This window comes from Polypterus senegalus, chromosome 3, assembly GCF_016835505.1.
Source record: "Polypterus senegalus isolate Bchr_013 chromosome 3, ASM1683550v1, whole genome shotgun sequence".
NCBI lineage: Eukaryota > Metazoa > Chordata > Cladistia > Polypteriformes > Polypteridae > Polypterus > Polypterus senegalus.
In genome coordinates, this window is record NC_053156.1 from 297,010,522 (window position 1) to 297,025,603 (window position 15,082).

General features: G+C 42.0%; 1 protein-coding gene across 3 annotated transcripts in view; it reads right to left on the reverse strand.

Annotated features, from left to right (window-relative positions):
* The window catches only part of si:dkey-71h2.2 (low density lipoprotein receptor adapter protein 1), a 191,705-nt gene that overhangs the window by 17,782 nt on the left and 158,841 nt on the right, over positions 1 to 15,082 (reverse strand). The window contains exon 9 of one of the 3 annotated variants that reach the window (XM_039749474.1): positions 9,283 to 12,671. The exons of 1 other annotated variant lie outside the window; for it this stretch is intronic. In XM_039749474.1, the coding sequence (XP_039605408.1) occupies positions 12,500 to 12,671 (172 nt within the window). In that variant the 3' untranslated portion in view covers positions 9,283 to 12,499. Of the gene's footprint in view, positions 1 to 9,282; positions 12,672 to 15,082 lie in introns of those variants that run through there. One more of the 3 variants, XM_039749475.1, reaches the window with a different exon arrangement.

The window sequence follows — 15,082 nt, forward strand, 5'->3', positions numbered from 1 at the left end:
CTCAAGGTGCTTTAGCAGTGCAGTCCAACTGAGTTCCGCATCTGTACGATTGTTGGACGGGATGCCATATCTGTTGATTCCTCCATATATGTGTCCAGTGCCACTGCTGGCAGTCTTGTTGCACCCTGGGCCATGCCATCTGAGTCATTCACACGTACACTTGATTTTGCTAGATACAAATATGATGAATGCAGACGCTTTATACTCATTTGTTAAAGTGAATACTTTAAAACGGTATCTGGTGTGACCAAGGGACACGTGAAAAAATGTTGGGGTACCAGTCGGACTCACCCATCTAACCATCACAAACAAAAGCAACAAGCAAGGTGGGCTCTCAACACAAAATGAAGTCGGCTTCAATACAGCTGCTAAAAATTAGCAATGCTAATAATAATAAAATATATTTATATAGCGTATTTCTCACTATTCAAAGCACTTAGACAGAGGGGAATCATTTCAACCACCACCAATGTGTAACATCTACCTGGCTGATGTAATAGAAGCCATTATTGCACTAGTACGCTCACCACATATTAGGTGTTAGGTGATGAAGTGGCCAGAGAGCGAGCCAATTAGAGACAGGGGATGATTAGGGGGCAATGATGGGCAATTTAGCCAGGACATCGGGATACTCCCTACTTTTTTCGAAAGATGCCCAGAGATCTTAAATGGCCACAGAGAGTGAGGACCTTGGTTTAACATCTCATCCGTAGGACATCATAGTGTCCCCCACAGTAAGGTACATTCAGACCACAGGGTAAGTGCCCTCTGCTGGCCTTACCAGTAGCAACCCAAGCTTTTCCTGGTACTGGCTGGGCAGAGCACAATTAGCAATAATGTGAGCTCAGTCCTTGGCGATCGCTCAACCGAAGTGGCAACACCACTTGCCGGGAACTGCCTGTTTTTATGGCGTCTGACCTAGAAGGGGTGGAGTCAGTTCAGGACACTGTGGGTGTGGCTAGGTGTCCTCCTTGGGGCATTTTCTCAGAACTACACAGGAAAGAAAAGATACAGACAGCACCAGCGCACCCTCTCACCCCGGAGTGGCATTGCCTACCTCATCTGAGCCCGAAAGGTGGTCCCCAACTGCACATGCCTGACACCAGATATCATTTTGGAAGAAGTAAGCGAAACAAACAAGTGACACGAGACCATAACGCTCTCGTCAAACCAGTTATGATCTCATGTCGTCAATGAATTCTCGATCCTCTCATTTTCCACATTTTTTAGTCACCACGTGCTCTTGACATCAAGACTGGAGCTTTTTCAAATGGCTAACTTACGACTATTGTGTGGTCAGACACTGACTTCATGTTTTTTTGTATTTATTCCCTTTTTGATGTCATCTTTATTGTAGGAAGAGTCATCAGTCATTTTCTAACACACTTAGTCCTGAACAGGATTGTGGGGGGAGCCAGAGCCAATCCCAGGCAGCATAGGGCGCAAGGCAGGAACAAACTGTTCCATTAGCCAATGGGACACTCAAACACGCTGGCCTGCACCCATAATACTTCCACACAGAAGAATTGGTGTATATAAATCTAGATGTGCCTGTTCCATTTCTAAAACTGGAATTTCTCTACCACATACCAATTCCATGAGAAATTGGATTCGGTGAAGAAACAGATTGGTTTTTAAAAATATGTCACACTTGTTTTATGGGATTTTATTGGAAGTATATTTTGATCTAAAGCAAATGTCGATTTTCCTTGTTTTTAGCCTTTGCTGAAGTGAAAACAACCCCAAATCAAGTATTCTCTATACATTTTCTGCTCTCAATCAATTATTTTTTTCACTCTCTTTTGATTCCTTCAAATTTATATTTTGAAGGTTGCCAGTTCTGAATGATTATTTGCCTTGTATATTTCATTTTGGGCAGAACGGTGGCGCAGTGGAAGTGCTGCTGCTGCACAGTAAGGAGACCAGGCTGCACGTTCAGGGTTCTGTGTGGAGTCTGCATGTTATCCCCATGTCTTGTGTGAATTTTATTCAGGTGCTCTGGTTTCCTCTCACCATCCAAAGACATGCAGGTTGGGTGGATTGGCAACACTAAATCTACTGTATGTATGTGGGTGTGCTAGCCCTGCAATGGACTGGCACCCTGTCTAGGGTTTGTTTCTACCTTGTGCCCTATGCAAGCTGGGATAGGCTCCCCCACTGCAACTCCCCCCTTCCCCGTGACTCTGGTCTGGATTAAATGGGTTAGAAAATGGGGTGATGTATATTTATTTCAATTATTTGGTTAATTATTCACTGTGTCTATTTAATGCCAGTACGCTCCTTGTGTTTTGTAAGTGGAGCTGGAAATTGCTGGGCCACCGCTGCGCTGTTGTCCTTGTACTCTCCCATAGCTCATTGCGAGTTTCAAGTCCTTCCGTTAACTACGTGATTTTTGTGACTGCTATTAGCGAAGTTGTGTTTTTGGTTGTGCGTCATGCAAAATGGAACAGCGGAATTTGGAGCAACGCTGTGCCATTAAACGGCAAGTGTGACGTTTGAAAAGTTAAAACAGGCCTATGGGGAACATTCTTTATCCCGAGCTTAAGTTTTTCGCTGGCACAAATTTTTGGAAGGCAGAAAACACGTTAAAGATGAACACCGTTCAGGGAGGACTTCAACTTCGAAAACCAATGAAAACATCGAACGTGTGAACACTCTTGTGAGATCAGACCGTCGTTTAACATTAAGAATGTTGAGTGAACAATTCAATTTGAACAGATTTACCGTTCATCAAATTTTGACTAAACATTTGCACATGCGAAAGGTCTGTGCCAAAATGGTGCCGAAAAACTGCCCTCTCCATAACAGAATTTTTGACCTCAAAAGGCATTCCTGTGGTTCCCCAGCTCCCTTATTCACCTGACCTCAGTCCGTGTGACTTTTTCCTTTTTCCTAAACTGGAAAATGTCCTCAAAGGACGTCATTTTGTGACTTTAGAAAACATCCAAAAGAGTGTAACGGACATGCTGAAGACCATACCGGTTGAAGAGTTCCAGCGCTGCTACCAACAGTGGGAACAACGTCTCCATTGGTGTGTAGCTGCCCAAGGGAACTACTTTGAAGGGGATAACATTGATGTTTGAAAAAAATAAAAACTTTGGTAAATAAAAAAATCAGTCTGATTACTTTCTGCCACACCTCGTATGTTCATCCCTGGCATTTGCACAATAGGGAAAAACAGGATCTTCATATTTAATTTTTTTTTTACACAAAAAGATTGCAAACTACAGTGCAAAAAGGAGTCAAAAGGGTATTGCCTTAAAGGTTAGCAAACAAGTCCCCAGGACATAATCCAAACTCATAATCCTTAACACTAGAATCCCTGAAGCCTGCGAAAATATTCGTAATGCCAGGCCACCTTAATTTCACTTGCACCTCCTCATCACTGCGTTAATTGCACACACGATAGCGCCTTTGTTTTGCAAACGTGTCAATCAGCTGCAGTCAGGCTGCCTGCTGTCCCATCCCCCACCAAGGCAGCTGAAGTCAGAAACAAAATTGTCAGAGCTGAAGTTTGTATATCTGGCTGTACGGTGTCTGGAATTGTATATGAAAATGATATATCGTTATTTGTAATATATACATTTCATGTGTGTTCCATGTCTACAAGGATCTGTGCAAATGTAGGATGACATTTCGCTGAACACATAACTAAAACAAATTATTTTTACGCTATATTAATAATGACAAAATGCTGACATGAAGTGTATAATGTGTTGATGAATTGAATACTAACCCTCACCTATTCTGTTTCTGTTCTCGGTACCCAAATGTGGCAATTGGTGCCACGGCCCACCTGCCAAGTTGTTTGCCTGCCTATGGTAAAGTCATCCCTGATGGAGGATCACAGGAATCATTTGGAAAGAGGGGTCCTTTCATCGGAGCAACGTTTCAGCCGTGGCATGGCCAAATGGGGAGGCAGCTTGATGGATGAGGTCTCCAGGACTCTAAAAATATCCAAATCTTATTATGTGATATCATCTACTGTTAAATTCTGCTCCGTACTTCTAAAAGTTTTATTATTATGCTGTATAAAGGATTTGTTCTGTTCTGTGTATTGTGTTGTATTGACTCCCTTCTTTTTGACACCCACTGCACACCCAACCTACCTGGAAAGAGGTCTCTCTTTGAACTGCCTTTCACAAGGTTTCTTCCATTTTCCCTACAAGGTTTTTTGGGACTTTTTCCTTGTCTTCTCAGAGAGTCAAGGCTGGGGGGCTGTCAAAAGGCAGGGACTGTTAAAGCCCATTGCGGCACTTCCTGTGTGATTTTGGGCTATACAAAAATAAACTGTATTGTATTGTATTGTCACACACGTGCGATTAGGAAACAGTTGAAGGGTCTAAATGATAGTGATTTTATGCCAGACCAGGGGACGGCTGAGTCTGCTGACTGTCTCAGTCTCTTGCAGGCCATCCATGGGAAATCCCAGACGGTTCCGTTGCCGGTCCCGGAAACGTCACTTCCGGTTCCATAGCAACTGATGACATCACTTCCGGTCCTAAAGATGTAACTTCCGGTTCCAACAATAACATCACTTCTGGTCACAATGACGTCAGTTCCGATTCCAGTGCAGATGACATCATTTCCCATACTACATCTTTAAAACCGCCCATCTTGTCTCAATGCAAATCAGTTCTGTTTTGGACTCTGTTTGATGAACATCTCTGTTCAAATTTATTCAACTTTGCTGCCAGGAAACGATATATACGAGTGGATGCCCCAAACCTTTACGATGTCTGTGACTCGTTCTTGTGACAGTATGAAGACTGAAGTTCAAATATTGAAAAAACACTTTCAAAAAAGGTATAACAAAACAAGTGCACTTTTATCTATATAATAAAAGCCCAGCGCGGTGTCCGTGTCCGTGTCCGCGTTCCTTTTGGTTGTATAGCCGCCCCGTAGAAAAGCCCCAGTCTGTCCCCTCTTAGAATTCCTGCTTAACCCCCTCCATTCTTTCCCCTTTGCTTTAATTTTTCCTGTTCCCGAAAATCTTTTCAAAACAAAAGTAAAGAAATAGACAGAGCGTCACATTAACGTCTTCTCCCCTCTGCCTATTAAATAATCAATAAAATGAAATAAAAAAATCACGAAAGAAACAGAAACCACAACCTACCCATACTGCGTCCACCGCGCTTCTGGCGTTACAGCCAAACATGTGGTGTATGCAGGTTATGAGGTGTAACGCTAATTAACGCCCGTACTACAACAGATTATATTGTTCATATACTATTAACTATTTACAGGGATCAACTCTTTTGGGGAAGTTCATAACAAAAAAAACAAATTTAAAACAAATTTCAAGCCCCACGTCTGAGTCGGATGGTTCCCCTGGTCACAAATTCGTGTGTTTCACTATGCCCACTATCAGCTACCCATGTGCACTTGTACGGAGGAGACCTTACGGAACAATGCCGAAACGAAACGCAACTAAACCTGCTGCTGCGAGAGAGGACACATTACAGCGCGATCACGAAGCAAAGAGGCAAAGGCGTGACAGTTGCTCGCAAGAAACGGACACTCAGCATTCACACAGATTAGCTCAACGACGTGTCTCTGCCGCACAACGAAAGGCAACTGAAACCCCTACAGAGAAAGAAGACAGATCATGCCGTGATCGTGAAAGAAAGAGGCAAAAGCGTGCCAAAGAGACACCCGACGAGAGGTCCTTACGATTGAGTCCTTCAACTGTGGTCATCCAACGCGCAGCATAGCGCGCGCCAAGTTGCTAGTTCAAGAATAAAACTGAAGAAAAAGAGATTGTGCAATTAACATGTTGCTGACAGTGTGTGGAAACTGATGCCCAGCTGTCAATCGATATGAAGTAAAGACGTTTGCATGCATGTGTGTTTGCGTGTTTCACATTGGAAACAGGGTTTTCTCATAGATATCTGCTTCGCTGGTGCAAGGATAAGAATTGCTGCTTTGTAATCAAAACATTGCTGGTTTGATCCGGGGTCTGGTGGGCTGTGTAAGAGCCCAGGATATGGAAGGATGAGGGAAGGCAGCTTCTTTATGGCACTGTCTCCCCCGAGATGCTATATGGTAGCTCCTCGGGATTACAGCGGTGCCCTGGATTCTCACAGAGCAATATGGGACTTGGAGTTCATTATCTCTGGCCTGTTGGGTGCCGTGGGTACCACCAGGGGGTGCTGTGGAGAACTTATATGAGACAAGATTTTCGCCTAACCCGGAAATGCTGGCAGGCCACGTGAGCGGAAAGGCAGAAGTACTTCCGGGTTGGCCAATATAAAAGGAACTGCCTTAAACCCAGTCGGAGAGCCGGAGTAGGGGGGATGATTGGACAAAGCTTTCTGGGAGGAGCAGGGGAGGAAGAAAGAGAGAGAGAGAAAGAGAAAGAATAACGGTGTGCTATACTGTCTATTTACATGTGGCAGTGGTGGTGGAAAGGCCTTGTGAAGAGTTTGACAACAATAAACGAGCTCTTGGCGCTTTTAACTTATGTCCTCAGTGTCAGTGTGTTGGGTTTGAGCAGTGACAGTGCCCTCTAGTGTCCACAGCTGCTATGATTGTTACTATTATACGAGCAAACATGTACATTTGATCAGAGTCTCTAACAAATTAATGAAACAAGTGTGCTTTTATTCAAGAATGAGTCGGAATAAAAACCAAGCAAAAAATTTCAGTTTTCACACATCGACAGCAACACATAAATTGAGCAACTTGTTTTTCTTCGGTTTTATTCTTGGGTAAAAACACACTTGTTTTGTTATACCTTTTGTGAAAGTGTTTATTTGATATTTGCAGTTCAGCCTTCACACATTATGCACTTCACATCAACATTTCGTCGTTATTACTATAACATATGAAAAAAAAAAAATTCTGTTTAAGTTATGTGTTCAACGTTTCTTGCCTCGCATTTCCTGTCGTTCTACATTTACTCAGATCGTTGTAGTTACAGAACACACATGAAATCTATGTATTCCAAATAACGATATATTATTTTCCTATACAATTCGAAACACCTCACTCCCAGGTAAACAGACTTCAGCTGCCTTGGTGTGGGATGGGACAGCAGGCAGCCTGACTGCGGCCGACTGACACATTTGCAAAACATAGGCGCTATCGGGAAAAATCAATGAAAATAGCAAGACTCGTGTACATTTACTTATTTGGCTGACGCCTGTATCCAAAGCGACTTACAACATTTATGATACATGAATGATGGTTATGTTTCTTTTGGTTTTCCAAGTGGAGCACAGGCAGCTAAAGTGACTTGCTGATGGTCACACAGGTGTCAGTAGTGGGATCTGAACACACAACCTTAGGGTTTGAAGTCCGAAGCCTAAACCACTACACCAAACTGCATACTCACAAGAAACTCCAAAACCACAACCCCTTATGAAGGCAGAAGGAGGACCCTGCAGTGCCGAAGTCACGGTGGCCCAACCTCTTGAGGCCCCACCCACAAAACATAAGGAACGTACATTGGAACCTCGGGCCACGAACGTCTCTGAACACGTACAAATTGGGTTACGACCGAAATGTTCGCCAAACTTTTGCATCTGTTCATGACCACACACTCGGGTGACGAACAAGCCAGTTTCCCTTCCGGTTTGTACGCGCCAATGATTTCCGCACGTGTTCAGTCTCTCCCTGTGCATTGTTCCCGGTCAGACGTGTGTGCATGCAAGGTTAGTTTTCTTGGTTGTTTATGGTTAGTTTTTGTATAAATGAAGGATTTTTCCCTCTGCTTAAAAAAAGCGTTTACAGCGAGCGGTTTGTAAGGCTGTAGCGTGAACTCCTGCAATGTTAGTTTTCTCTGTTCAAGGTTTTCTTAGTGTTATTCAACGTTTTTACATTTAGTTTACTATTACACTATGCATTCTGTGGTATAACTAACTATTTTTGTGCTTAAAAATCTTTAAAAAATTATATTTACATACAGTTCGTACAGTTTGGAATGGATTAATTGTATTTACATACAATCATATGGGGGAAATTAGTTTGGGTCATGACCAAATCAGGTTGTCACCAGAGTTTTGGAACGAATTACGGTCGTGACCTGAGGTTCCACTGTACTGACATTAAACAGACACAATAAGTAACAGAAAAGATATACAGACACTACAAGTCAAAAGTTTTCGAACACCTCAGTTTTATCAGTTTTTATGGAAATGCACAGAATTTCATGTCTTAATGTTTCGTGAAATCGAGGCATTGAACAAATGAGCAATGGCAAATCAAAACGAATAAGTCAAGGAATCATTAAGTGTAGAAGATTTTATTCAAATGTTTGATTCTTCAAAGTAGCCTGCATCTTTTGCTGATGTGGTAACCCTTGTGATTCAGAATGCCAGTCACTCTGTGCCAGTCACCAGCTCTGCCTCCAGCAAAAGAACACCCAGACCATAACACTTCCTCCATCTCACACACTGAGGAACCATCTTGTCACCAACTCGATGGCGTACAGACACCCCTGGTGATGAACCGAAGATTTCAAATTTTGATTCATCAGTCTCTAACACTTCGTCCAGTTGGCAGTAGTCCACAGCTGGTATTTCAAGGCCCTATTCTCTCCTTTAACTCTTTGAGAGCTAAATATTTTTTTCCAAAAAACTCAGTTTTCTGAAAAGCATACAAAGCGATGGTTTCACACATAAGTCAACATAAAATGTCTGTTGCTATGTGCTGTGGCTGCTGTTGGCACATATTTGGCATCACTGGTGGCAGTGGCTGCATGGGGGCACCTCAATGGCCAGCTGCCTGGCTGTCTTCGCACAGCAGGTGGGTGGTTGTGGTGGCTGCAGTGTGACACAATATGGTTTGTACTTCTTGTCATCTTAAGTGGTGGTCCTCCCAGGCAAATGCTGTTGTAGGCGCATCAGCTACACAAAAGTGTTCAGCGCCACGATCAACTGCGGACAGATCAGATGATGCGGGTACCTCACTTTCAATTCTGATATCCATCTCCAGATCACTTCCATCAAACTTGGAGTCCGACAAGTCAGAGTCCTATTCAACGAAATTACGTAAAACGTCCATGGAATATTTTGCTTTGCCCATTCGCTTTGGTCTCTCACCAGATGTCTATGACATTTTAGAGGTCGTTTGCTCTTCGCTACTTATGCACGCGCAGGGAATCGAGGTTAAATCAACAGAGCTTTGTAACTTTATGTCTAGCAAAGAGAGTCAAACTGAAATGTAACAGTGAGTTTTGTTGCAGTTTACAGCTGATTACCGTCCTCTACTCCTGAATTTTGACAAAAGTCGACATCAGCCCTGAAAGAGTTAAGGAATGGCTTTCATCCTGCCACTCACCCTGTCACACCTGAAGCATAAAGTCTCCTCTTCACAGTACAAACAGAGACTTAGCTTTGTCACTCTGCACAGTTAAGCTGTGCTTGATGCTGTTGTGCCTGTGAGGCGCCTGTGATCACGCAAGCTGGTGACCCTCAGAAACTTGTCTTCCGATTGGCTTGTGACTTTAGCTCTGCCGGATCTCATCCTATCAGAGTTTCCTCCAGTTTCCATTTGCCTTTGGATTGTGTAGGACACCACTGGACTCACTGACACTTTGATATTTTTTTGCAATTACTCTAAATGAAAGGTCAACACTTCTACTTCTACATTTGTTAATTGACATTTTCTTGTCATTATCACTGGAATATTGTCCAAGTAGGACTTCAGAGGGTGTAGTGACACAGTCTTTGCTCTGCTTTAAGACACACAGAGGGCTTTTAAGTAATCAACAGAAGTTGGGACCCCAGCGCAAATTGTTTGCATCAACTTCGAAGGCTTCATTTACTTTAATTTCTCCAGAACAACTTGCAGGATGTAACCTATTGGTTGTTCCCTGAAGAAGGCCCATTTGTAATATTCTGAAATGTTCTTTTTTTCCCACTTTTTGCTAACCTAAACTTTAATGGTTTCCTTTTCACCATTTAAGGTCATTGATTGCATTTTAACGATAAAGTGGAATAACTGAGGTGTTCTAAAACTTTTGACCGGTAGTGTATATATAAGACAAATAATCGTTCATAATTAGAAAACACAAGTACAAAACACAAATATACACGTAGACATATAAAATCTAGAAGTTGGGTGCAACACATCTTTAAAAATTCACTTCCTACATTCTTATTAGGATTTTTTCGTGGAGAACGTTGGAGCCATACCTGCTGAAGACACGGAGAGGTTCGCTCCGGTGATGAGATGTTATAGTGGACAGTGGAGTGACTCTTTGTTAGCAGACATGATTCCACCGTGAAACGCCTCCACTGATAAGAGGGTAGAACTATGAAGTGGCTACTTTTTGTAAGTAATAATTATATTTAAAACAATGGAGTCTAAATAATTACATTTAAATGACTTTTTTATTTTCATTTTAAACCGTCGTCCCTCAAACACTGCATGTGATCGAACAATTCTCCTGACAGATTTTGAATCAGATCCACAAAGAACATCCACAATTTTGAGGTGAGTGAAAAAATTTTTTTTTGAAGACCAGTGTAGTCTGGTAAATCAAGATCACATATGCCAACCTTTACGTGATGGCACCGATGACGTCACTCATCACACGCTTTTAGGGGTTTGTGACAAATTTACCATCATCCAAATGGCAGCGCCCATTAACAAAACAAAATGGCATTGCGGGACGATCTGAAAAATGTACAAATTATCAAAACATGTGTTAAAGAGAAGCGAACGTCAAAATTATTGACGTAGAGATTGTGAAAATCCATCCTGGATTGAATGAAATTTACAAACTAAAATCATAACACTACTATCACGGTTTTTCACTCGCATTGTTATTTTTAGTGATGTCATTGCACCACCATTTTGTGTGCTGCTTTTTATGGGTCCACCATGTTAGTTGCAAAGCCCATCTCCGGTCATGTGGGTGTGATTCGTGTTGTCATCTTTACAGAAGATGGAGGCATCCGTGGATTGATATTGGAATTTTTGACCAAAAATTAAGGGAAATATGTAGCATTTAAGAGACAAAATGGACTTGAAAACCAATGTTGTTATGAAGTATATTGATTTTGCTTTGTTTCTCCACTTTTGGCCATCTTCTTTCATCACGAATTGGCTCTGGACTTCCTTTCCGACTACTCTGTTGAATTAACCTTCTCAAAGACTTCCCGGTGGTTAACTACTCATATTGTCCACTTGGACATTCCACTCTTCCAAATGACAAATCACAACAAGCATTGGTTAATGGAGGCACTCAATGTAGAGGTGACTTCTTTGGCTGTTCTTCTTCAAAGCCAAGGAGACAGCCTAGCTGGAAAATTCAACAAATGGAATCTCCCCAATTATTATATCCAAACATCTGCTGGTGTCCAAGACAAGATGGAGTAGGTAGCAGACAAATGGAAGTGCAGAAGACTTCATGGAGGGTGGGGTGTCCTCTCTTTTCAGCCACATGATTAGATTTCCCTTTAAACAAAGTAGAAAGTTTTAACGTTTAATACCATGTTAATATGGTCCTGAAAATGGTAGATCCTCTTTGTTACGGAAGCATTTGGAGCCACCATACACCTGCAAGATGCCTTGTGTCACACATGTGTGATTAGGAGGAAGTGGACCAAGTGGAGATAATTATCTGACAGGCCAGGGGGTGGCGGGGTGCGCTAGATCTTTTTCTGTTGTCTCTGCAGGCCAAATACAAGAAACCCTACCTGATTTAATAACAACATCACTTCTGGTTCTGCCAAGAATAACATCACTACCGGGTCCGGCATTAAGAATGACATCACTTCCAGTTCCGGCACAAAGAAAGACATCACGTCCGATTCCAGCCTCACTTCCAGTTTCACCCTTTAAAGCCTCCATCACTTCCACTACTAATTCAGTTCAGTCTGGAACTCAACCCATGCACATCAGTGCTTATTTCAAAACCTTTTGCAGCCAGGGACAATATACGGGTGGCTGTCCCAAATCTTTCCAGTGTGTTCAGACTCATTCTTTTACACTTGAAAGGACTCAACGAAGGTCTAAAGAGTCGGCCAAAGGTGTAGAGAGTGGACAATTAGTGGATTAGAAATAGCAAAGGTGGAAGTTTCAGAGTATTCAGTGAAAGACTGAGTGATAAATAACATTGAATTAGAAGTTTACCTTGCTTAGAACATGGAGTGATGAGTCAGGAGTCATCAGTTCGCTGCCAACCATGCAAATTGCCAAGTTGGGCACTGCTGAACTTCAATAAACACTAAGTACGTTGTGGATGTGTTCAATATGTTATGGTAAATTCAAAAAGTCCATAACACTGGATTGTGACCAGTGTTTCCCCCTCTAATGTGGGCTGGAAGTTCTAACATCATTGTTGTGCATCTAAAGGATGTGAAGATCAGTTTCTCAGAATTAATAAAAAGTAGCCATCATTATTGCTGTCCTTGAAATTAACATTTGGGAACGTGAAACTACCAGAAGATAAAGACCTTCATGTAGTGCACTTTGTCAGACATTTTAGGGGGCTGCAGGTGCCACTGGTCACTCTAGATGGACACACACACACACATCAGTCTGGTATTCATTTTACAGTACATGAGGAAATTATGGGATCGTTTCCCTTCTCTTCAGGTCTTGGAAGATCACACTTTCTGGTGGCTAGGGGTGAAGCCCCCAGGAGAGGTCTCTGCCCCGGTGAGCTGGCCTTCACTTCTGTGTTTGAGGACCGTGCTTTAGTTCGGGACTTTGCAAATCTGAAACAGAAGGCACAGAATTCACAGAATTATTGAGGAAGGATGAGTGTTTTACACAGTTCTATTCTAATCAAGAGGGCCTTGTGCCATTTAGGACATGATGCTGGGACCACCTGGACATCTTTGTACAGAGAATGATGAGATATATGGTGTGGTCAAGAACAAACAAAATATTCAGAAATACACCATTGATCAATTGATCCAATACAGAGGTAGCCCTTGGGTTAGGGTTAGGATTAGGGTAGGGGATTAAAGCTATGATTAGCCACACACACTGGTACTCTAATCCAAATCATTATTAATCAATTTCAACATTTGTCCTTCCTCAATTACTCGAGATAAATCTAATTAAGGACATAATTCCATTAACTTTTTTCATTTAATCCATTCGGAACCATTGTCCCCAAGGCATCTATCCATTCTTTCTCCTTTTTTAACCTATTAGTCTTGTTCCAATAGCTCTGTTGTTCTAATCCGAAAAATACAGGCTCATGGTCCTCTTGTTGGAAATGTTTATATAACTCAACTGACTTATTTTGATTTTCTATAAGTCTTAGATGTTGAATGCACCTAGCCCCAATAGAGTTCTTGGTCTCACCCACATAAATCTTTTTACATTTTTTACACTGTAGCCCATAAATAAAATTCACAGATGTTTTTTTTAGATCTTGGAAAATAGGTAACTCTACTCGTGTAAAAGGATTTTTAATGATTTTCATGTTTTTAAAGGGGATTACCCAAGCACATTTATTTCTTTGTTTTTGTTTTGTGCAGGAGGCCCTTACTAACAAATCCTTCAATGTTTTATTCCGGCGGTAGGCAGCTACTACTTTCCATTCTGCCCAATCAACATCTTTACTTTGGAAATTTAGGAAGTTTTCTCTTAATCTTTCCATTACCTGTCTGGCCTGTCCCGAAAAGGTAAAAATCATGGGTAGGATCCTCCCCCCTCTATTGTTCTCTACTTGGATTATATCTGGTTGTTGTAATTGCTCATCTCCATCCAATACCACTTCCCCCATCCCATCTTCCTCAATTCCTTTCCTTTTTCTATTATTACTCTCATCCTCCGAACCTTCCTTTCCATCAATACCTGGTGTCTCTAAGCCAATCCAATCTGCTTCCCTTAATCCAAGTCGCCCCCATCCTTCCTGTACCATCTCCATTCTCCATGATATCTCCGGACACTCGAAATATAAATCGAAACCTTCCTCCACCCCACTTCCTGATCCTCTCAATTCCGCATCATCCCAATAATTATCCTGATCCCCCTCATTAAACTCCCATCTTGTAAGGGTCTGAGCCCTACAGCTCTTCTTCCGAAAGAATATACCCTTAACCTTAGGGCCCTTATTGTTCTCTAAGAAGTTAAGATTAGAGGGGGGGTGGATTATATCCTCATTATAAAGTTCCGGATTGGAAAGAATGTCAATGTCATTAATTTTAGGAATCTCCTCACCAATATTAAGTTTAGGATTGGAAAGGGGGTAGATTGTAATAGCCTCTAAATATTCCAAGTCTGTAAGGGGCTGAAGTGTCTGTCTCCCCACTTTGGTCTCCTTAACCTTAGGTATCCATTTATTAATTTTAAGGTTAGAATTAGGAGTGGGGGTAGGGCCATCGTTATTAATGTTAGGCCAAAATTGGGTCTTACCCCTACTTTTTGTTTTACCCAAATCCATCCCCTCTTCTGTACCTGCTGGGTTCCCAGGCCGATGGGCCTGTAATCCCATCCATGTCTTTCCACTCATAAAATCTCTCATCCTCCACAATATCCCCATTGATAATGTCCCACTCAGGTGACCTATCCCAATCTACCAGGCAATATTCCTCCACCCGATAACCTTCCATCAGATGTAATATGGCCCAATCCCTGTCTACCCCCAGTTGTATTCCTCCATTCACTATTTTCTGTATATTTCGAGGGTATGAGTAAACCGATATTCTGATATTCCTCTCTCTCTCTTCTACTATTCTCTGGGTATTGTTAAGGTCTAAGAGCATAGGTGGACCCATCCAAATCGGCAAGACTCCAGAACAGAAAACAGAAAGGTAAGTTTCAAAAGAGATACATTGTTGATAATTTACTTTGAACCAGTTCTTAATCATAGCCCACCATGAGTAACTTTGCTTTGCTCCATTTATTATCCCACTTACCCCCCACAATAGATTACAACCATACACTGGCAATACCGAAACCCACCACTCCTCGTCATTTTCATCATCCCAACAGGTTAACCAGGAACATTCCAACTCTCCAGATCCACTACGCACCAACACCGGATACTCTGGGATCCCTATATTTTTATTCTCAGAGACAAATTTGTAATCCAAATACTTTTTATACTCCATTCTAACCTCATCATTAATTTCTTTTAGGAAATTCCTAGAATATCCCCTCCTTCTTAATG